The 23,468-nt window shown below is 53.8% G+C and overlaps 1 protein-coding gene and 1 pseudogene across 3 annotated transcripts in view; both read left to right on the plus strand.

Moving 5' to 3' along the window:
• Positions 1 to 2,872, plus strand: part of TMEM185A (transmembrane protein 185A) — a 38,191-nt gene extending 35,319 nt beyond the window's left edge. For both annotated transcript variants that reach the window (XM_081567085.1, XM_081567086.1), the window contains 2 exons: positions 32 to 155; positions 1,304 to 2,872. In XM_081567085.1, the coding sequence (XP_081423211.1) occupies positions 32 to 155; positions 1,304 to 1,548 (369 nt within the window). In that variant the 3' untranslated portion in view covers positions 1,549 to 2,872. The remainder of the gene's footprint in view (positions 1 to 31; positions 156 to 1,303) is intronic.
• A 12,389-nt stretch (positions 2,873 to 15,261) lies between these two features.
• Positions 15,262 to 16,902, plus strand: LOC145535930 (heat shock transcription factor, X-linked member 3-like; annotated as a pseudogene). The gene is made up of 2 exons (XR_014075540.1): positions 15,262 to 15,806; positions 16,197 to 16,902. The product of XR_014075540.1 is annotated as a heat shock transcription factor, X-linked member 3-like (transcript).
• Positions 16,903 to 23,468: the final 6,566 nt, after the last annotated feature.

The raw sequence follows: 23,468 nt of genomic DNA on the forward strand, positions 1-23,468 counted from the left end.
GACAGAACGTTGACCGTTTCTCTTTCCTTAGATCCTGCTGGTTCATAAGCTGGACGGCCACAACGCGTTCTCCTGTATCCCCATATTTGTCCCCCTTTGGCTTTCCTTGATCACTCTGATGGCAACCACCTTTGGACAGAAAGGCGGAAACCACTGTATGTACTTAGCGTTTTGGAAGTCCTTGAATGGTGGGTGTGCACATCTCTGTCTGGTGTGTGGCTATATGGGTGTGTGTGTGGCCCTGCTCTATGAAAAAACGAACCTGAGGACCTCAGTCAAGGAGTTTCCCTGGGAAAGCTGGGACTGGAGAAGACCTGGAGTCTTCCAGGAAAGGGAGCACTGTTAACCCTGTGACTGGAGAACTGAGCATGGCGGGCGGCCTCTCTGAGTCCATTCACTGTGACGTGAGAAACATTATCCCTTCTAGCCAGGGACTCCTGAAGGTTCAGTGAAAATCCACATCATCTCCCAAACCCTGGACATCCTCCGGGATCTGTTTCCTCACTCTTGGCAGCATCATTCTTGATTTCACTGACTCTCACCAGTGGTGCCCGGCTCGCTTGCTCTCCCTCTCCACTGTGATGATACCTGTTTAGAAGTGCTCTTTGATGACAGCCTCTTCTCACTAGTCCTTGAGCTCCTTTGCATGTAACCCTGGAGCACACCCTTCTGGAAGCTAATGTGACAAGGTGTTGTACCCCAGGAAAGCCAGCACTGACCTGACAGTTTAGTGGTACCCAGACAGGAAGAGCGGGCCTTGGAGAAGGAGCTTTGAGGTGGCCCTATGAGCTCAGACCACCTCCTGGCGTGGACCAACACACGCCTATTGTCTTCCCAGACTCCAGGGGTGACAGAAACCCTTTTCTTGGATGACATTCCTTGTTGCACATGCCTTTCTCCTGGACCAGGAAGATTGAGTGGTTGACATTGTCTAGGTGCCATAGGCATTTGAGATTCACTAGGGCAGTAGTTCTCAAACTGGAGGACCCATCAGAGCCCCAAGACCCCCCCCACACACACAGAGTTTCTGGTTCAGGAGGTTTGAACCAGGGCCCAAGATCACATCCCTGACAGGCCCCAGGGAGACATCCTGGGGGCTGCCAGTCCAGGACCCCTAGCTACAGAGCCACAGAGCTGCAGGGCATCCTTATGGTCCTTGTTGGTATTGAGGCCTTGCTCAGGCTTCATTCTAAGACATCAGGATAAAGCAGTACATTATACAAGGAAAACTCTTCAGGAAAGAAAAGCAACCTGAGATTCAGGGAAGGCTAGTGTTTGAGAAGGTACGTTTCTTCTGTTACAGGGTGGTTTGGGATTCGCAAGGATTTCTGTCAGTTTCTGCTTGAAATCTGCCCATTTTTGAGAGAATATGGAAACATCTCCTACGACCTCCACCATGAAGGTAGCGAGGAAACAGAAGAAACGCCAGTTCCAGAACCTCCTAAGATCGCTCCTATGTTTCGAAAGAAGACCCGGGTGGTTATCACCCAGAGCCCTGGGAAGTATGTCCTCCCACCTCCCAAATTAAATATCGAAATGCCAGATTAGACCGCGCTCCCAGGGCAGATCAAGAGTGCACCTGGCCCGCCCTCTTTTCCACCTTCTTCTGCTTCTCCATTCACCCCCTCCCTCCCACCCTGAACTGGAGCTGGAGCTGGGTCTCCAGGGACTTCCATCTCATGCCTTGTTTGCACTCAATGCCCACCCAGTGACTCACCGCCACGGGACATGCAGCTGGCAGGTGCCTGGAACATGCAGCGTGATGTGGGGTGCACGTCAGCAGCTTTGGACCTGATGGAGGGAGCATATGGAGACAGAGGAAGCAACTCCCCATGGGCAGGTGCCTTCAGAGCTGACTTGGGCCCGAGAAGGAATGGCCACACAGCTGGTTTTCTAATGTGAAAATTCTCGTCAAAAGTGTTATTCAAAAATGTATTATTGAACCAAGCCAGCCTGACCACTTAGCTCAGAAACTCCTGTTGTGGTGTGGTCAGGGCCCCTGACTAGGCCTCAGGCCTCACATGCACCCACACTGCTGTGACTGGCCGTGCTCCTGCCACGCACATCATTTCTCTCCGGGTTTTTCTGACCCCGTTGGTGAGCCCTTTCTAATGGAGTGACTCCGTGCCTGTATAGTATTTATACAAATATTTTAGCGTTGTAATATACCGTGTTAAATCCTAGTTCTGTACAGTATATTCTGTTAAAGTATTTTTTTACAAGCTTGTACTGGAGTCATACATGTTCTGTTGCAGAAGTAGAAGCCAGTAACACCCCTGTCCTGACCACCAGAGTGCTACCCCCTTCATGGGACATTGCCATCTCCTCTTCAGTTTCTCCATATACATAGTACCTGCTGCTGCCAGAACTGCCACAGTAAGCAAGAAACAGTTTCTACTTTTTCTACCACACTGGGAACACTGACTTGCAGAGAACCATAAAGCATGCCAGGAAACTGGAACGCTGGACAAGGGTGCCAAGACTAGGAACGTCCAGCAGCGTGTACAGGTTGAGATATGGGGCTTGTTGTCCATCGCACGCTGGGCCTAAGCTTGTAGCTAGGAGCTTGGGGTATAGCCAAGAGTCAGAAGGAAAAAAGCAGATGTGATGCAAACAAGATGGCCATGAGTAGACGAGGGTGAAAGGAGTCCCGGCTTTGTCACCCAGGAGCAGGGGAGAGGGGGAGAAAGGGCAGCTGCTACCTTATATAAACCGGGCTCCACTGATGTACACTGCACCCACCAAGCTTGTGCTATCTGCAGGGGGACACTTGGAATGGCGTTGCCTTTCCTGCTTGGTATGTAACAAATGTAGCCCAGTCCACTCTTTTCCCCCCCTTTAGCTGTTCAATAAACTAGTTCTTCATTTTCCATGTGCACTGTGCAGGTCTTGCTTTAGATAAGGACCAGGATGCTGGGAGTTCTATTGGCCAGCACAAAAGGGAATCTCGAGCTGCCATGGCCAGCTGAGGGGAGCAGGGGTGGGTGATCATCTCTCAGGAGTATGCAGGGGCAGCCAGGACATACAGAGAGGAAAGGGCGGCCCCGGGAATTCAGCCATTGGCAGAGAGTGCCCTGCCACAATCCTGAGAGCTGAGGAGGCAGCCGAGAGTGTTTGTGGGGTCCCAGACGGTCTAAAATGGAAATCGGCTTTTCAGGGGTCCGAGGCATCCCCGGGTCACATGGGAGGGCACTAATAGGGCTTTTGTCTACAGGAAACACTGGGCAATGCTATCTAGCTCACCCGAGCTGTGTCCAGAGAGATTTAATTCAGGTGGTATTTCAGCCCCCAGTTTGCAAGAATCAGCAAGGAAGCTGACCCCTCGCTGGTGACCGGAGGCTTCCAGCACGGAGCCAACGTCCACCGGGAGATCAGTGCTTACACGAGTTAGATGCAGACTTGCTGTGAGACACAGCACACTTCCCTGTAACTACGTGGCATACATATGTGTCAGGAACCTCGCCACCTCATGTACCTCCCCCGAGTCCTCAGGACCCCGTGAGGCAAGTGCCCCTAGGATTACCCGTGTGGGGAAGCAGAGGCTCAGAGTGGGTGAGCCAGGCAGCTGGGGATCAGCAGGGCAGTGATGCCCACCTTGGCATCTCCTCACCCGAGCCTTCTCTCTCAACCACTGGGCTGGGCTCCTGGGCCCCGGCTGGCTGACGCCTCAAGGTCAGAGGCATTTCTGATTCTGGAAGTCTCAGGAAGATCCTCAACCCCAGGAGCATAGTGGGGGTGGTGGGCACTAGTGGGATGGGCCTCCCATGTGGGCTGCCCTGCATGGCCGCCTCTTTGATACTAGAGCACCAGGCCCCAGAGCAGGATTGCAGCTCTCACGGCCTGGACGCAGAGCCGGATGGAGGTCCCGTGGACGGTGGTCACAGGAAAGGGAGCCACACTGTGTGTGAAGGCCCAGGGCAACCACCCCCTGCCACATGCCTGGGACTGCAGTATGCAAAGCAAGGCTGGCCTAGGGTGGACATGGGCAGGCTACAGAGCCGAGAGGATGGCAACCTGTCCTCCTTGTGTGTCCCTGGGACCTCGTCCATAGCCTCTACAGCCCCCACCCTGGGGCTCCCGCAGACCAACGGCAGGGCCCAGAGAGGGTCTGTGTGGGGGATTGGGTGCCTGGCCAGCAACAGTGCACAGAGGGCCGGGTGACTGTACCCTTGATGGTGGACCCGCACCCTGGACGAGGCTGTGCTTGAGCACAAGGGTGCCATGCAGAACCCTCAAGGCACCTGTGAACACAGAGGAGGGGCTGACTTTAAGGATCACACGTCTGTAAGGGCACATCTGCCCGGCCCTTGGGCTCCAAGACCAGAAGGCCATGCCCGGTTCGCATGAGTGCATGGCCTGAGACTTCACTCCCGTGCACGAGTGTCATGGGGCCCGCTGCCATGATGAGCGTGGACCAGGAGGCTGACACGCTGACCAGCCTGGGTGCAGCCGGTCCTTTATTAAGTCACTTAATGACTGCCTTGTGATGGCAGCCCCGAGCAAGCAGAGGCCTTTGGTGAGGGGCCGAGCACCCTTGTGAGCCTGACTGCTCCTGGCCACTGCACTGTCCCATTTCCAGGAAGGAGGGATGCACCACCCTCTGCGTGGCTGCAGACAAGGAGGTCCTGGCGATGGATGGGGTTCCCAGCCTTGGAGGGGCTCCCTTTCTTCCAAACACAGGGCCTCTGGCCCTCGGCTCAGAGAGCTGTGCCCCTCCCTGTGGACCTTTCGGTCAGCCTGGCCCAGCCCGTGCCCATCTCAGCTTCAGGCTGCTGCTGTAAGAGAGTGCTTTCCAGGCTTTGAGGGAAGAGCCTTTGTTGAAGAGGCTGCACACCGAGTGTGCTGCCCTGCCTGGGGGAGAGGGCAGCCTGCTCTCCCTCCGCTTTCCCAGGAAGTGGTGGACCATCGTCAACAGTCACCGCTTTGTGTCCATCCGGTGGGAGGAAGACGGCACTTGCGTAGGCATCAGTGAGGAGCTCTTCGAGAACATTTTGGAGAGGGTGGGCTCAGACAAGGTATTTGAGACAGACTGTATGAAGAGCTTCGTCCAGCAGCTCAGCCTGTACGGATTCAGCAAAGCGTGCCACAATGTGCTCACCTCCCTCTGCCTGACCAGCCTGCTCACGGAGGAGCCACCTGTCTGTGTCCTGAGCAAGGTAAGGGCGGGGGAGTACCTGCTGGGCCCTGGGGGCAGGGTGGGTGCCAACCTCAGGGCCGCCAGGGACGGTGGCCGGCCTGCCGGGAAAACTGTGTGTAAAGACAGGACTGGGGACCAGCGTGACTGCCGGAGCTGCCAGTGCTGTATGCTGCATTGGGGATTTGTGAGGGGAAGAGCCTAAGCATGCTCAACACAAAGAAGTCACCGCCTCTCCCCTCTTTCCCTGCCGGGGATGTCAGTGTGAGATGACGGAGGTGAGCTGAATGCACAGTAGGGATCAGGTCACGATACCCCCAGTCCAGGTGTCACTTTGTACCGCCGACCCGTGGGCCCTTAGATCGCAGTCACACCGGGGAAAGAGATGACACTGCTTAAGTGCTGGACTTTCCTGTCCTCCAGCCAGGGCACAAATGGGCCCGGGGTGGAGGCAGGTGGAGAGAGGGGTTTGTGTGCCCCATGACTCCCTCATGGCTCAGACCTGAAAGAATCTGCCTGCAAGGCGGGAGACCAGGGGAGGGAAGATCCCTGGGTTGGGAAGATCTCCTAGAGGAGGGCATAGCAACCCAGTCCAGTATTCTTGCCAGGAGAATCCGCATGGACAGAGGAGCCTGGTGGGCTCTTGTCCATGGGGTCGCAAAGAATCAGACACGACTGAGAGACTAAGCACCTGACTCCCATAGCTGTGGAGCAGACGTTTAGTGCAGGGAGGCACGGGTCCTTTCCTGGGAAGCGTCCTGCTCAGCCGAGGAAGTGCAGGCCAGAGGTCGACACGTGCACAGAAAGCAGAGAAGCTTCTGCAGTCTGCCAGCCGCAAATGCCAAGTCCCCTCTCTGGGCCTTGTACGGATTCTCTTGGGCCACTCTGAGTCATTTTCCAGGTCGAGAGGTGATGGTGAGATACTGAGTCCCGAGGATGTGCAAGCTGGGGCACTGCCTCCTGTGGGACAGGGTCCCGCTTTCCCCATGAGGCCTGGGGATGGCTGGGTGAGGGTACCCAGGGGCCTAGCCGGGAGGGTGCTGGTTTCAGTAAGCCTTTTGACACTCGGACTTTGCTCTTCTCTTTCTCTCTCTCTCTCTCTCTCTTTCTCTCTCAGTGAAGCCCAGTTACAGTTCTGCTGCAGTCCCCTGTTTAAGAGAGACGGCCCACACCTCCTGGGGAAGATGAAGGGGAGAGGGGGCATTAAGTCTACATCTCCGCAGGTGGAGGGCAGGCTGGCAGCCCTGGGAATCCCTCCTGTGCCCAGCACCGTGCAGCCACAGGACGGCGTGTCACCCTGCCCTGAGTGTGCCCAGGGGACCGTGAGCCACCTGAAACTTGTCCCCACCACTGGCCTGGTTGGGACCTATGTTGCCGCTGCTGCTGGTCTGGGGACAGCAGCCCCCCTCCCCTTGATGGGTCCTGACACCTGGCAGCCTGAGAGCACGTAGGTTCCAGTCTCTCTAGTCCATGTCCTGATATGTGGCCCTGCCCATCAAGGGCCAGTGGCTCTGCTTCACCTGGCCTCCTGCCCAGATGGTTCCTCCCGTGGTGGTGGTGGGCCCCACCACTGTGCCCACCCAGATCTTCAGCCTGCCCCCTGGGCAGCTCCCAGTGGCCACGCTGGTGCCTCTTTGCACCACCTGGATGCCCATCGTGGCTGCCGGGCCAGACCCCAAGCTGACCTTGGCCGCTCAGGCCCAGAACGCTTTCTACTAGTGCTCAGGCAGCCCCTCTTTCCCATAATTTCCAACCATTCTTTTCCGTAATCACCACCCTCTTAAGGTGCACCCCCAGAGGACCCCAAACATGCATGCTATTCAGGCAAATAGAGACGGCTCTGTGTTCAGAACACTGCAGGGCAATAAAGAGCCTAAAAACACGAGGGATTTCCCACCTAGCACAAGTCTTCAGCGCCTCCATCCTGAACCTGGCTGAGCACTTGAGTCCCCTCAGGCAGCTGCTTGCTTGAGAAGGCAACACAGATGGCCACTCACCCCTGGCCCAATGCGGGCACCTCGTACACACCCAGGGAAACCCCTCAGACGCTCTGCACCGACTCATTGAAATGACCCATCAAGGGCTGGACAGGCGCCTGACTGAGTGGCTTCATGGGCACAGGGACACTGTCCAGCAGGCTCCTCACTTGATAGATGAGAAGTTAGGCCTCCCCTTGTCAGAGACCCCAAAAGAGCCCTTCCTGTCCTGAGATGCCCAGGGCTGGAGCCCGTGGTCCCTGCCCGAGGCCTGCAGGTGTTCAGTTTGGGGACTCGCTGGTGTCTGGACACCAGGCCCAAGGATCATTGCAGGGCCTGCATCAGGTGACATTTTCTTGTTTCTCTTTTCCTTGTTCAGCTGAGCACTCCGAGGGTGTCACACCTCAGCACCCTCTGATCACTGGGGTGTCCAGTCTATAATGCGCGTTATCTAAAAGAGAGTTTGTCCTGAGGAGCATAGCAAATAGCCCTCCAGGGTCATGCTGCAGAGACAAGAGCTCTGAGGTCAGGTGAGGGGGGAGCACGCACACCAGTCCACCGGAACCGAAAGGCTCCCTTGTTGGCAGCCTGGTGCAGGCAGAGGAGGCCCCTGAGAAAGGACACGGGGCGGTGCAGGCCAGGGCTCTGTCAGCCACAGCACTGAGCTGCTGTGACGCCCGACCAGGCTGCTCACTTCCAAGTCAAAACGCAGCCCCTTACGAAGGTTTGCTGCCTGGGGAACACCTTAAATTTCAGAAGGTTTCATTCATTTTTTTGTCTTGACTTCCATATTCCTCCTGACCTGGAATCACATGCAGATGCTATTTAAAAACCACATTCCCAGAAGCCTCAGCATGTGTGGCACCTGCTTACTTGTAAACCTATAGAGAAAACAGAGATGGGCAGATTGTAATCTCAAGTCATCTGCTTGTCACAAAAGCACCTTTTATTTACAAAGTCAAGACTGCCTGACATCAAAAGAGACCCATGTGGTACTTCACTCCCACCGCTCAGTCCTTGGTAAATTTTGACTGATGTCTGCGGAGTGAAGTGGCTAAGCACGCGTCCTCCTGGGCCGGGGAGAGGCAGCAGCCTAAGGTCACACAGGAGTGTAGGGAGGGAACATGGCCTTGATGGCCTGGCCCTGGACAGTCAAACTGTCTCAAGCCCCACACATGCCCAGGTCACCAGAGGAGAGGCCAGTCGGCTCCAGAGGCACGGGTTTAATTCTGTCCCTGGGGCTGCACAGGCAACAGTGTCTAGGAGAATAGAAATGCAATTCAACCAGACAGGGTGTCTCAGAGAGGGGACCTGCCTCACAAGTGCTCCAACTAGGTAAGGGTGACCCTGGAGGCCCAAACGGGCAAACCCAGGGGAGCCAGTGGTCCATGACCAACTCACTTCCTACCAGCTCTGCCCGAGCCTCCCTCGGCCCAGTGCTCATCTTGGGTCCTCAGTGGCCCCTGTGTCCTCTGGGCTCCCTTGCTCTTCCCTTCACAAAGGGAGGTGCCATGGCCAAACAGGGATGAGGTGGGGAGGCGGGAAAAGGCTGATTTCTGGATGATGGAAACAAGGCTTAGCCTGTGGTGAGCAAAGCTGGTGGTGCTCTGGAGTTTCAGCTCTCTGCAGGAGGAACCACCTGGGACTCCATGGGAACTGTCATGAGGAAAGGCCCTGGGATGGATCGAGCTACAAACCAGCAGGGGAGGCTGATGAGACACCACAGCCTGGGTCTTTTCCACGCCCAACCCCACAAGCAAGGCCTATGACTGGGCAGCAAGGTGCTCAGCCATCTGCTGAGCCTCTGGAAAGGGAGGGAAGGTCCCCATCTCCAAGGTCTGAGGTCTCGGCCAGGGGTCCCCCCAAGGCCCCATGCAAACCCCCCAGACGGTGAGCTCTGCACGCCCCCGCCTTCAGCAGATCTGGGGACACCCAAGCCTCACTCAGGTAGCACCTCCGGTCTCCGAGCAGTGCTCTGGGGGTTGTGTGGGGGCTGGGGGCAGCCAGACCGTCATGGGGGCTGTGCTGGACTGCAGTAAGGCTGAGTCCTTGGCCCTCAGGGGCCCCAGGGGCAGGGAAGGTCAGCCACCCACCCTCCTCCTGAATGTCTCTCCTTCCTGGGGGAAGAGTCTAAAGTCGCCCGACCAGTGGGGACTTAGAACCCATGACTCACTAGCTCTTGGCCCCCAAGAGCCCCTCTGGCCACTCTGCACAAGAAGGGCCCGTGGCGGGGGTCATACCTGCAGACCAGTGGAAGAGAGCCACCAGGAGATGACCCTGGGGATACCCCAGAGAGGAGGAGTGTGAAGTCACTATGAGCAGCCAAAGGCCATCTCCAGGCTGCTGAGTTCTTGCTAACTCACCTGCCACTCCTCACCCTGTTCAGCTAAAACATCATTTATACAAAAGTTTCCAAAGTCTGGTGATGCTGAGGGGCCCCCATGTGACGGTGAGTGGTTCTCTGTGTTCCCCCAAAGTCATGGGTGCAGCAGGCCCCCATCTAGCAACTGTGCTAGGACTGTAGCCTTCTCTCAAGGGTTAAGGAGGCCCCCTCCTGATTGAGGACGTGGGCGTGCAGTCACCCTGGAACAGAGGGTCCCAGAGAACACAACTCCATACCTACTGGGACTCCTGGGGGCCCTGGTCTGGGCTGTCAGGCTGAGACACCACCCCCCCTCACTTCCTCAGTGAACTTGGGGATTCAGGGGCTTGGTCTTTGGGGTGCAGTCTCAGGTGGGCAGAGGGAGGTGCCCACGTCCTGCGAAGACTCGAGGTGAGGACCAGAGGAGACTGAGGGTCCCCAGGGAATGCATGTGTGGCCCTCCCAACAGCCCTGGGGGACCAGGGGGCACAGCATCCAGGTGTAACCTCACTGATCCCTATGGGAGCGGAGAAGTGAGGGCCTGGGTCAAGTGTCCGGGTTCAGGTCAGCAGAGTGAAGGAACCCAGCTGTGCTAGGAGTCAAGGTAAAACCCTGAGGGGGCCCCTGGGACCTGGGACATCCAGGTCATCGCTGCTCTCAGTTCTGGGAGACCCCGGCAGGGTTGTGCGAATGTGCCCCCCAACCCCACTTTCCCTCTCGGGTGTTCTGGCTCAAGAGGGCCTGGCTCTCTAAGGGACGCAAAATCAGGTGGGCTGAGGGCAGTGCCCAAACTAGCTGAGAGTCAAGGAGAAGAGCACAGGAAAGGCTGAGGGACTCCCGGGACATCATCTCAGCCCATGGTGTCCTCAGCCACTAAGAAGCCCTGGGCTTGGAGCCCTGATGTAATGTCCGCAGACTCCTCCCGGGGCCTCAGGTCAACGAGTCCCTTGGTGTGAGTGTCTGGTCTCTGCCGAGGACTTCGGCATCCCAGGACCTGCTGGGGCTCAGGATGAGGACCCAGAGGGAGAACACAGGTGACCCCACAGTTCCATGCCTCTACTGCCAGCCCTGGGCATCCCTGGCGGTGAGATGAGCACTTCACAGGGTGTCCTGACTTCCCCATCAGAGTCTCAGAGTGACTGAGCACCTAGGATAAGGGGTGGGATCTCATGTGAGCAGAGGGGAGGGTCTAGGTCCTCCAGGAAGTCAAAGGGAGTACACTGACGGAGGACTCAGGGGACCCTGGACCCCAATCTGACGGGACCCCACATATCCACACCCCTACATTCGGCCCTGGTAGGTGTCGGTGTGGAATTAGTGCTCTAGGCCGGTCCTCACTTTCTGACATCCGGGTCTCAGAGAGACTGTGGACCTCATGAGATTGGGGGGGGCGTCAAAATGGTGAACAGGAGATTCTCGGGTCCTGCCTTGAGTCCAGGCTCCATGTGAGGAAGGACTGAGGCTGTTAGACCACAAGGAAGGGAGGGATCCTGGCCATTGTGGTGGGTGTTGCAGGCCCCAGAGTGGGGTGAGCAGTTTATTCACCTCTGGTTTAGGGCCCTCGAGAGGTGAGATGTTAGGGAGGAGGGTGGAGGCTTCAGATCCGCAAGGATGAACTCTCAAGACCCCAAGGCAGGACTGAGCAGACCCCCACCTCTGTGGTCAGTGTTAGGTGGCCAGGCGGGAGATGAAGACCGAGCATCTCCCCAGCCTAGGACACGTGGGAGGCCCTGGGCAGGTGCGGCCACATGTGGGGCCCCTCAGCGCTTTTTGTCCAGACTCAGTCTTGTTCTGAGTTTCCCTACAGGCCCCCAAAGGGAAGGGACCAGGCCGTGCCAGGGGAAAAGTGGGCACTACATGTGAGCTCCGATGGGTCTACCCACCCCAGATATGGGGGGACCTCACAGAGTCAACCCCTCCTACCAGCACAGAAGGCGCAAGTCTGTGCCACAGTCTACACCTGAGGTGCTCCCTCCATTTCTGTCACAGGAGCTCCAGGAATCAGGAGGTGAAGGCTGAGGTCTATGGCCTGTGTATACATGTCAGATAAAAGAGGAGGTCCAGGCAGTACCAGGAATCAAGGTGAGGAGGGTGCCATGAGTGTGCACCAGGGGCTCCCCATCCCAGCACAGAGGGGAGCCCACAAGGCCCTAATCCCCCCACCGTGTCAGCCCCAGAGCCTCAAGCTGGGCTGGCTGCACCCTGAGGAGACACCTCATTTCCTCCTTCGGGTAGCCAGGGGTCAGGCCGCTCAGCAGGAGCTCCGCTATGAGGCCCGAGAGCACCCCTAAAGAGGAGACCTGTCAGTGGCCTGAGTCAGAACGCCCAGGGTGGGTTTCTCAGCTGAGGCTGCTCACAACCCCCCCCTCCCCCTGCAGTCCCGTGGTCTGCCTCTGTCCTCCTGCCTCACTCCCTTGATGTGATGCCCAGAAATCCATGGGCCAACCCTTTCTTTCCTGGTCCTGGGGATCCAGAATTCAAGGTGTTAATTAGCTTTTAATTATCTTGATTGTAATTGGCCATCATAATCAAAGACTTGACCATTGCTGGGGCTTCAGTGATGGAAAGTAGGGGTTTGGATGCAGGACCAAGTGGGACACAAGCAAAGAATGGTTCTTGCTTCCATTTCTTGGAGCATCTTGTGTCCTGCTGGAGCACTCCTCCACACCCAAATTTAACAGGTCCTCCAACTGGAAATGGGGCTTGCCAGGTAGCTCAAATGATGAAGAATCTGCTTGCATTGTCGGAGACCTGGGTTCGATCCCTGGGTAGGAAAGACCTGCCTGGAGAAGGGCATGGCAATCCACTCCAGTATTCTTGCCTGGAGAATCCCCATGGACAGAGGAGCCTGGCAACGTACAGTCAATGGAGTTGCAGAGTCAGACAGGACTGAGCAACTAACACTAGGGTCCATTTTGGTCTAACTGGAAAAGTTACTGTGTTTTATTTATAAATCATCCTGTTTGAGGTACCTATCCTCTGACATGCCGTGGACCACAAAGCAGTCAACCCCATCGCACAGTGGAGAGTGGAAGAGTGTCTGGGGGCAGCAGTGTGAGAGATTCCTGCTCCACCATCACAGTGCCAACAGCCACCAGGCCTTGTGAGCTCTGTGTCGTCTGTCACACGCATCCTGCTGCCCAATACATGGGGCTTCTCACACCCGCTGGCCTCCCAGATGAAGAACTGAGGTCCCAGGGCTTGGGCATCTTCCCAGGATCACATGCTAGTGAGGGCCAGGGTGGACTCAGAGCCCCGGTCTCAACTCCTCTGGAGCCCCCGCCCTTTCCGCCCACCCCAGGCCACGGCCCGACCTTCCGACTTTTCACACCTTCCTCTTCTCGATGCTGCAGGATGCCTCTGAGGTGACAAAAAGCAGGCCCGCGGAAGGAAGGAGACGAGGAGAATCAGAAGCACTGTGGGGCTGCTCTGTGCTTTGCTGAGAACTGACTCTGCCGGGGGCCGGCGCCCTGTCCCTGCTGCTGCCATAGGGCCTCCTGCCCAACAGAACCTGCCAGGCTGACCAGCTCCTCACTGAGCAGGAAGGAGGAGGGCCTGACTCTATGGCCCCAGTGCCCACTGGGATAAGGCCCTACAGGAGCCTCCTCCGATACGGGAAGGAAGGTAACACAGGCAGACCCCCAAAGCTCCAGGTCTCTGCAGCCACAGTGAGGCAGAGGAGCATCTGGAGGGCCTTTGGGCTGGGGACACTGGGGCAGGGATGCCAAGCACAGGGGCAGGAGAGCGAGGCTGAGAAAGGCAGGCCTTGCACGTCATGAGAGCTTGTGTGTGCACAACCCAAGTGTCCTGAGCCACAGCTGACAAAGGTGCCTTGGTGCCACGCAACCCCACTGCCAGGGCCCGGGTGGTGCCTGGAGGAGGGACACCAGAAAAGGCAGCTCCCTCAGGACCCAGGGGGCCCTGAGTTGGGGGAATTGGGGCAGGAAAGGCCACCTAGCCAGGCTGCCCACAGATGCCGCGGCCTTTGGTCCCCTTTCAGAGGAGCCGCCAGTGGGCCCCACCAATGTTCACAGCCTCCAGGGTCGTGTCCCAGTCGGAGGAACCAACCTGAAGGAATGCTTTGTTAACCTGTTTAGAAGCAGAAAGGCCACAGAGAAGCCCAAGTCGAGGCCTGGAGCTCATCCAGGCCACCAGTCCTTAGGAAGAAAGGCCCCTGGGAGAGCTTCTTCCACACCCTCTTAGCAGTCCCCTTTCAGACACCAGGCAGTGGCCCTCAAACAGGGCAAATGACCCTGCTAGTGGCAGAGCTGGGATACAGTGCCCTAGGGTCCTTGAACAGGGGCCTTTCCAAGGTGCTGGTCTGATCCCTACATGGTGATTTTGAACAACAGTGGCTCACAAAGGCCAGAGAACACGCACCTCTAAACCCACTGCTCTGCTGTCTATGTGCAGTGAAGACCGGTGACTCTTATTCAGGTTTCATCCAGTCCCACACCCTGACTCTCATCCATTTTCAAATACAGGTAGATGGGGGCTTCCTTTGGTCACATCTAGCTCAACAAGTCAGACATATCCCTGGGAGTGAGTGTGTATAAAGGAGGCCCCTTCAAAAGTGCCTAACCTGTGAGCCAACAAAATAATTCATTGTACCTGCCATCTGGGTAAGGGAGAACAGGTCCATAGTGGTGGTGGGTACAGGAGCAGGGGTGGAGAAGAGCAGAGCTGGCCTCGAAGAGGACTAGTGAAGTTCTTGTTTACAACAGAACAGGCTGTATGTTGAGCCCCCAATCAAGTCCTTCAAAGGGCAAGTACCCACAGATACCCAAGTTGGACATGGGAGGCCAGGACTGGGGGTAGCAGAAGCCCAACCACCCCATTGACAAAAGGAAACAGGGTTTCTGAGGCAGTCTCCAGGGAGGCTGAACGTGAGGCTCTGGGAAGGGGATGGGGAAAGTATACGCAGGTGTTCCCATATTGAGGACTCTAGGGCCATGAGAGTGGTCTTTATGGGAAGAAATGGAAACTGAAGACAACAGCCTGTGATCTGCAGCGGGATGAGATCTGGGGGTGGGCAGAGCTCGGGAGGCTGCAAGCTCAGCCGAGTGCCTGGCTGTGCCCTCCCACACGGCCTCCTGGGGAATCTGTGTCTCAGGTGCTTGGGGACAGTCAAGTGGAACGTGAGGTCATTCCCACTGTGCTTGAGCACAGCCCTACTCTGGGGAGAGCTTGACCTGGGCAGCAGTGGGGGCAGGAAACAGGACTCTGACTTTGGGGCCATCTGAGCAGGACCTACCAACTGGCAGCACCAACCAGAAGAGGGGGAAGGATGGGGGGGCGGGCACCAACTCAGGCTAGGCCAATCAGCCCACTATGGACCCCATCTTCTGGGGGGGACAGTCGCCAGGGGCCCATCTGATCCTTGGGGTCTCTCTTGGTGTTAGTAGACCCAGGACTGGCCAGGGCCTGGCCCTTCAGCAGAAGCCAGCCACAGGCCTGCACATTGCTAGGGAGGGGAATGGAGCCAGGGACACATTTGTCAACCCATCCAGGGCCTGGCCCCCTGAAACAAGGTGCCTGGCAGCAGATGGGAGCCTTTTCAGGCAACCTGAAACAAGTTTTTCTGTACTTTCAGACGAGAGACAAGCTGGGGATCCCATCTCCATCCCCGTCCCCCCTCCCCCACACTGGGCCAGGGCTGCCTCTCCACCTCACCTCTGTGACATCATGAAACAGTTAAGGAAGCGGACCACTTAATTGGCTGCCTGTCCCACCACCCAGATTCTAGAATCTCCAGAGAGTATTTATGGGGCACCCCGACCCTGGTCTGAGGCCTGTTTTCCCTGAGCATTCACTGCTTGGGTAGATAATGCTCCTCAGCTAGATGGGCTCCACGGCTAGTCACAGTCCCCGCGAGGCACAGGCAGCCCTGCCGGCCCCATCAACTGATGGGGAGCCCACAGCAGGGGACCCCCATGATTCCTCCCCGGATCCAAATGTGGATTCGGGGGAGGCTTTGGAAAAGCCAGGTGACCAGTCCGAGACTCCAGATGCAGGCCTCCCTGGCAATCTGCCCCTACAGGGCCCGAATCTGGAAAAGGCCAACAAGGAAGAGAGCAATGCCATCCTCGGGCTGTCCTTCCCCAGGAAGCTCTGGAGGATCGTGGAGGATTCAGCCTTCACCTCTGTGTGCTGGAACAACAAGGGAGACACGGTGGTCATCGAAGCAGATCTCTTCCAGACGGAGGTTCTCCAGCGACGAGGCGTGGACCAGATCTTTGAAACGGATAGCATAAAGACCTTCATTCGTGAAATGAATCTCTTCGGCTTCAGGAAAATCGGCCCTTCGAATCGCTCTGCGGGGAAGAAGATGATGGTAACGTAGAAAGCCCTGCTGGGGAGACTGGACTAGACCAGCCGAGTGCTGGACGGATTTCATTTCCCAGGAGAACGTTGTTCTCGTGATGGGGGTGGTTAAGGAAGGAGGAAAACACAGGTTTGTCATGTTCCACTCCCTCCCCTTAGCATCCACGGGGGTGACTCCAGACCCTGAAGGGCCACTTGATCTCAGGGAGGGCCAGTAACATCTCAAGCGAGGATGGCCCTAGGGGAGCTCTAGGGAGCGGCATGCTAGAGCCTCATAACCTGCCAGAATGAAGAGACCTTGTCTCCATACTTAGGCACGCCCCAAGCAGTTGTGGGGAAGAGGGCAGCGAGGAAGGGCTCTTCTCCCGTCTCATGGCTAAAGTGATTCATTTTCTTTCAGCTCTATCGCAACTCCAATTTTCAGAGAGCCAAGCCTCGCCTCCTGCAGAAAATATGGAGGAAAGGCGACCCGAGAATAACTTCTCAGCCTGCCGCCGGAACAACAGACAGCCCAAAGAGAAAGAAGAGAGCGGTGGCGACCAGATTCTCTCCTCGACTCCACCACAATGAGTTCACCCGAGAGGCTGGAAACAAAGTCCAGAAGGGAATGCCAACTGCTTGCAGAACCCCCAGCCGATTCTCAGACCTTTGGTCTATGGGCAGCGTATCCAGGCGGGCTGGGGGAAACCGTCTCCCTAGTGAGCAGGGCGGCCCCAGTGGAGAGGGCACATCCAGCAATGCTACATCTATGCCCTCAGCTACTGCTGGAAGGGGCAGCCCAGGTGAACTTCCTGAGAGCCCCCCGGTGTACTCAGGTTACAAATCAGGGATGACTTTGTACAACACCTGTTACGCCACCCTGATGGCGGGGCTTTCAGTCATGGCCCCAGACAAGGCCCCTGAGTCAGAGGTGGAGCAGGGAGAGTCCTCAAGAGTATAAGTGTACCCTCTATGAGCAGGCCAAGAAGAAGCCCAATCCTTGATCTATCTGCCAGATCCCCAGGGACACTCAGAAACACTCTTTTAATCAAAACTAGATTTCTGACTCTAACAAAGTATAGCAAAACTGCACTGGAGTAAATAAACAATCAAGCGAGAACTGCAAATCTGTGTTCTTTCTATCTGTCCATTGTATTCACACATGGCACAGGTTGAGCCAGATGAGGCTGGAAGCTCATGCCCCAGACAGGCTTCAGTCCAGTTCCCATGGTCCCTTTTCATCTTAAACAGCAGCATTTCATAGGCTCATCCAAGGGTCTGACCCATGAGCTGAGTGCTGAGGCGAGCCCAGGACAGACTAGTCCCTGGGCCTTGCCTGACACTCAGCAGATGGTCCACCTGGGCTCCTGTCCTTAGGGGTGTCACCTTCCATGAGTCATGCACCCTGCAGCAGAATGGGCTCCTCCTGTGTCCCCCAACGATTACACAAGTTTTTGATCAGCAGCTGAGCATCCCAGCTCCCGATCCAGGGCCTCCCCCAAGAGGCTGACTGGGAAGCAGGGTCATCCCAGCCCCCAAGCGCCTTGCAAACACATTACCCCAAACCCAAAGACAAGTACAAGGTTTCCACAAGGTGAACACCAGGCCTTGCCGCTCTGCCCTCACAGCTGTATTTAGGAGCCTGTCTTTGGACGTGAGGCAGCCAGGCACCACGTCCAACACACAACTTTGAGAGCCAAGGGACACTTTACAGTCAGGCAAGGGTCACGTGCAAGGACACATGACAGCCTGTTTCTGGGCCTGTGGGCCTCTCTGCCTGCTGATGTGCAGTCCCACCCCCAGCCTTCTTCCCCATCACTCCCTGGACACTGTTCCAATATCCAGGAGTTTGGACCAGAAGAGAGAGGGAAAAACACTGACAAGTTTCCTAACAACACATTTATGTCAGTCACCCAGACCCAGCAGGAGTTACCCCAGGTCCAAGGAGCGGCAGCTGCGTGGGCACAGGAGGGCCGAGAGGAGTTACTTCACATTCAAGGTCAGGAGGGGCCGTCGTGAGTAGATACCCCATGTCCAAGGTAAGGAGCAATGGCTGCACTTTGCTGGAGCAGCTGTGAAGAGATATCCGACGTCCAAGGTAAGAGAAACCCAAGTAAGATGGTAGGTGTTGCAAGAGGGCATCAGAGGGCAGACACACTGAAATTATAATCACAGAAAACTAGCCAATCTGATCACATGGACCACAGCCTTGTCTATCTCAATGAAACTAAGCCATGCCGTGTGGGGCCACCCAAGACGGATGGGTCATGGTGGAGAGGTCTGACAGAATGTGGTCCACTGGAGAAGGGCATGGCAAACCACTTCAGTATTCTTGCCTTGAGAACCCCATGAACAGTATGAAAAGGCAAAAAGATAGGACACTGAAAGATGAACTCCCCAGGTCAGTAGGTGCCCAAATTGCTACTGGAGATCAGTGGAGAATTAACTCCAGCAAGAATGAAGGGATGGAGCCAAAGCAAAAACAACACCCAGTTGCAAATGGGACTGGTGATAGAAGCAAGATTCGATGCTGTAAAGAGCAATATTGCTCAGGAACCTGGAATGTGAGGTCCATGAATCAGGGCAAATTGGAAGTGGTCAAACAGGAGATGACAAGAGTGAACATCAACATTCTAGGAATCAGTGAATTAAGATGGACTGGAATAGGTGAATTTAACTCAGATCACTATTATATCTACTACTGTGGGCAGGAATCCCTTAGAAGAAATGGCGTAGCCATCATGGTCAACAAAAGAGTCCGAAATGCAGTACTTGGATGCAATCTCAAAAACGACAGAATGATCTCTGTTCGTTTCCAAGGCAAGCCATTCAATATCACGGTAATCCAAGTCTATGCCCCGACGAGTAACGCTGAAGAAGCTGAACTTGAATGGTTCTATGAAGACCTACAAGACCTTTTAGAACTAACACCTAAAAAAGATGTCCTTTTCATTATAGGGGGCTGGAATGCAAAAGGAAGTGAGGGAACACCTGGCGTAACAGGCAAATTTGGCCTTGGAGTACAGAATGAAGCAGGGCAAAGGCTAATAGAGTTTTGCCAAGAGAACGTACTGGTCATAGCAAACACCCTCTTCCAACAACACAAGAGAAGATTCTACACATGGACATCACCAGATGGTCAACACCGAAATCAGATTGATTATATTCTTTGCAGCCAAAAATGGAGAAGCTCTATACAGTCAGCAAAAAGAAGTCCAGGAGCAGACTGGCTCAGATCATGAAATCCTTCTTGCCAAATTCAGACTTAAATTGAAGAAAGTAGGGAAAACTACTAGACCATTCAGGCATGACCTAAATCAAATCCCTTATGATTATACAGTGGAAGTGACAAATAGATTTAAGGGACTAGATCTGATAGAGTGCCTGATGAACAGAGGTTCATGACATTGTACAGGAGACAGGGATCAAGACCATCCCCATGGAAAAGAAATGCAAAAAAGCAAAATGGCTGTCTGAGGAGGCCTTACAAATAGCTGGGAAAAGAAGAGAAGCAAAAAGCAAAGGAGAAAAGGAAAGATATTCCCATCTGAATGCAGAGTTCCAAAGAATAGCAAGGAGAGAAAGGAAAGCCTTCCTCAGCGATCAATGCAAAGAAATAGAGGAAAACAACAGAGTGGGAAAGACTAGAGATTTCTTCAAGAAAATTAGAGATACCAAGGGAACATTTCATGCAAAGATGGGCTCGATAAAGGACAGAAATGGTATGGACCTAACAGAAGCAGAAAATATTAAGAAGAGGTGGCAAGAATACACAGAAGAACTGTACAAAAAAGATTTTCACAACCCACATAATAACGATGGTATGATCACTCACCTAGAGCCAGACATCCTGGAATGTGAAGTCAAGTGGGCCTTAGAAAGCATCACTACGAACAAAGCTAGTGGAGGTGATGGAATTCCAGTTGAGCTATTTCAAATCCTGAAAGATGATGCTGTGAAAGTGCTGCAGTTAATACGCCAGCAAATCTGGAAAACTCAGCAGTGGCCACAGGACTGGAAAAGGTCAGTTTTCATTCCAATCCCAAGGAAAGGCAATGCCAAAGAATGCTCAAACTACCGCACAATTGCACTCATCTCACACGCTAGTAAAGTAATGCTCAAAATTCTCTAAGCCAGGCTTCAGCAATACGTGAACTGTGAACTTCCAGATGTTCAAGCTGGTTTTAGAAAAGGCAGAGGAACCAGAGATCCAATTGCCAACATCCACTGGATCATCGAAAAAGCAAGAGAGTTCCAGAAAAGCATCTATTTCTGCTTTATTGACTATGCCAAAGCCTTTGACTGTGTGGATCACAATAAACTGTGGAAAATTCTGAAAGAGATGGGAATACCAGACCATCTGACCTGTCTCTTGAGAAACCTGTATGCAGGTCAGGAAGCAACAGTTAGAACTGGACCTGGAACAACAGACTGGTTCCAAATAGGAAAAGGAGTATGTCAAGGCTGTATATTGTCACCCTGCTTATTTAACTTATATGCAGAGTACATCATGAGAAATGCTGGGCTGGAAGAAACACAAGCTGGAATCAAGATTGCCGGGAGAAACATCAATAACCTCAGATATGCAGATGACATCACCCTTATGGCAGAAAGTGAAGAAGAACTAAAGAGCCTCTTGATGAAAGTGAAAGAGGAGAGTGAAAAAGTTGCCTTAAAGCTCAACGTTCAGAAAACTAAGATCATGTCATCTGGTCCCATCACTTCATGGGAAATAGATGGGGAAGCAGTGGAAACAGTGTCAGACTTTATTTTTGGGGCTCCAGAATCACTGCTGATGGTGACTTCAGCCATGAAATTAAAAGACGCTTACTCCTTGGAAGGAAGGTTATGACCAACCTAGATAGCATATTTAAAAGCAGAGACATTCCTTTGCCAACAGAGGTCCGTCTAGTCAAGGCTATGGTTTTTCCAGTGGTCATGTATGGATGTGAGTTGGACGGTGAAGAAAGCTGAGTGCCGAAGAATTGACGCTTTTGAAGTGTGGTGTTGGAGAAGACTCTTGAGAGTCCCTTGGCCTGCAAGGAGATCCAGCCAGTCTTTCCTAAATGAGATCAGTCCTGGGTGTTCATTGGAAGGACTGATGTTGAAGCTGAAACTCCAACACTTTGGCCTCCTCATGCGAAGAGTTGACTCATTGGAAAAGACCCTAATGCTGGGTAGGATTGGGGGCAGGAGAAGAAGGGGATGACAGAGGATGAGATGGTTGGATGGCATCACCGACTCGATGAACATGGGTTTGGGTGGACTCCGGGAGTTGGTGATGGACAGAGAGGCCTGGCATGCTGCGATTCATGGGAACACAAAGAGTCGGACACGACTGAGCGACTGAACTGACCTGAAGTGCACCCAGACCCAGCAGGGCCAAAACGAGTGGCAACATCATCATTTCGTAAAGGTCAAAGTCCCAAAGTCTCTCGCTGAGTCCAGAGCAGCACCACATGAGGGGAGTGCCTGCCCCCGGCCCTGCACCAAGTGGGCACCGCAGTGCGGGGCCGATTCAGACAGAACCAGATGGGCAAGTCCAGAGCACGGCAGTGACTGTATGGTATCACCATGTGCTGGCCTTTCAGTCACTTTCCTCTCAAGAGCCCAGTCTGGACAGGCCTCTTGCCCAAAGGGGATCAGGTGCTTAGGGATGTCCAGTCCACCTGGAAGATGTCCTTCCCACCCCTTGCTGGGATGGGCTGCAACAGCCAGCGGGGGTGGTGAGCACAGTCAGGTACTTCTGTCACAGGGCAGGTAGCAGGGCTTGAATCTCCAGCTCCTCCACCTGGTCAGGATCTAGGTTTTCTGGGCACAGCAAAGTGTCCCCAATGACCATGAGACCTGTGTGCAAAGACAGGACACAGAATGAGAATAAAAAGTCATTCAAAGTTGCACCTGCTTGAGACTAAAACCATATCATGGAGGGAACCCAAGGTGAACTGGGTCCTCTGACTGAGCATTTCAGACGGGTTCACCTCCTCAAAGTGAATTCGGGGCTAAGCCAAGCGAAGGAGCAAGCAAAATGAAAGGGGAGAACTGGTGCCCCACGAACCCACCCGGCCATGGGCAGCTCTCTGCCCACTGCAGGCTGCAGGGACAAAGCAGGAGGGTCCCAGCGGGGGCCAGCAGACATTAGGGTCTTTTCCAATGAGTCAACTCTTTGCATGAGGTGGCCAAAGTATTGGAGTTTCAGCTTCAACATCAGTCCTTCCAATGAACACCCAGGACTGATCTCCTTTAGGATGGATTGATTGGATCTCCTTGCAGTCCAAGGGACTCTCAGGAGTCTTCTCCAACACCACAGTTCAAAAGCATCATTTCTGTGGCGCTCAGCTTTCTTCACCGTCCAACTCTCACATCCATACATGACCACTGGAAAAACCATAGCCTTGACTAGACGGACTTTTGTTGGCAAAGTAATGTCTCTGCTTTTAAACATGCTATCCAAGGAGTAAGCGTCTTTTAATTTCATGGCTGCAATCACCATCTGCAATGATTTTGCAGCCCAAAAATATAAAGTCTGACACTGTTTCTACTGTTTCCCCATCTATTTCCCATGAAGTGATGGGAACAGATGCCATGATCTTAGTTTTCTGAATGGTGAGCTTTAAGCCAACTTTTTCACTCTCCTCTTTCACTTTCATCAAGAGGCTCTTTAGTTCTTCTTCACTGTCTGCCCTAAGTGTGGTTTCATCTGCATATCTGAGGTTGTTGATATTTCTGTCCACTCTTGCTGCCTTCTCACCCTTCCCACAGGTATTTCTTCTAAAAGCACTTCCTGATAAACATCCTGCATACTTAATTCTGTTTTAGAGTTAGCTTTCTGATGAACCCATCCCATGCATGCTCAATCACTTCGGTTGTGTCTGACTCTTTGTGACCCCATGGACTGTAGCTCCCAGGCTCCTCTGTCCATGGGATTCTCTAGGCAAGGATATTGGCGTGGGTTACCATGCTCCCCTCCACGGGATCTCCCCAACCCAGGGATCGAACCCACATATCCTGCATCTCCTGCATTAAAGGTGGATTCTTTACCCACTGAGCCACCTGGGAAGCCCAAACCCAACCCATAAAAGACAATAAATGCATGTGTCTGGTTAGTTAGTTTGAGCTTGAAATTTAGTTAATTTAATTTGATAGTGGTACCAGTAATTATTTCTTTAATATTCCAGAAACATATATAAGGTGTGTTTGTATAAGCTATTTTATAGAGAAAGATTTGGGGCTGTGTGCTTTGGATGTCCTTATGAAATCTCATGTAGGCACTCATGAAATCTCATGAGCTACAAAGTAGTGCCAATCTTGAGACACCCAAGCTCTGATTTTATGTTTCCACCTAAATATTTTAGTTTTTAGTGAAACTAAGTTCAGTTCAGTTGCTCAGTTGTGTCCAACTCTTTGTGAAACTAAGTCACTCCCTTAAAAACTGCTCAATGAATTGGAGCCACTGTATGAGCACAGCTGATATGGAGGAGGACATTTCACACTCTGGTCTGTTGGGGTGTTTAAGTACTTAAAAAATTAGTTTTGAAATATAAGTCATGAGAATCATTAAAATCTAGGGTGTCTACAGCAATGAAGGCTGCTTTGTGTTCCTGAAATTGGACTATGTGTTCAACAATGTCCATCTTCAGCATTTGCTTTCGCTTCTCCTCCACTATCATCTCCCTTTACTTCGGCATTTCAT

The sequence above is a fragment of the Giraffa tippelskirchi genome, chromosome X (assembly GCF_054371585.1).
Source record: "Giraffa tippelskirchi isolate mGirTip1 chromosome X, T2T-mGirTip1v1.2.pri, whole genome shotgun sequence".
In the NCBI taxonomy this organism is placed as follows: Eukaryota; Metazoa; Chordata; class Mammalia; order Artiodactyla; family Giraffidae; genus Giraffa; species Giraffa tippelskirchi.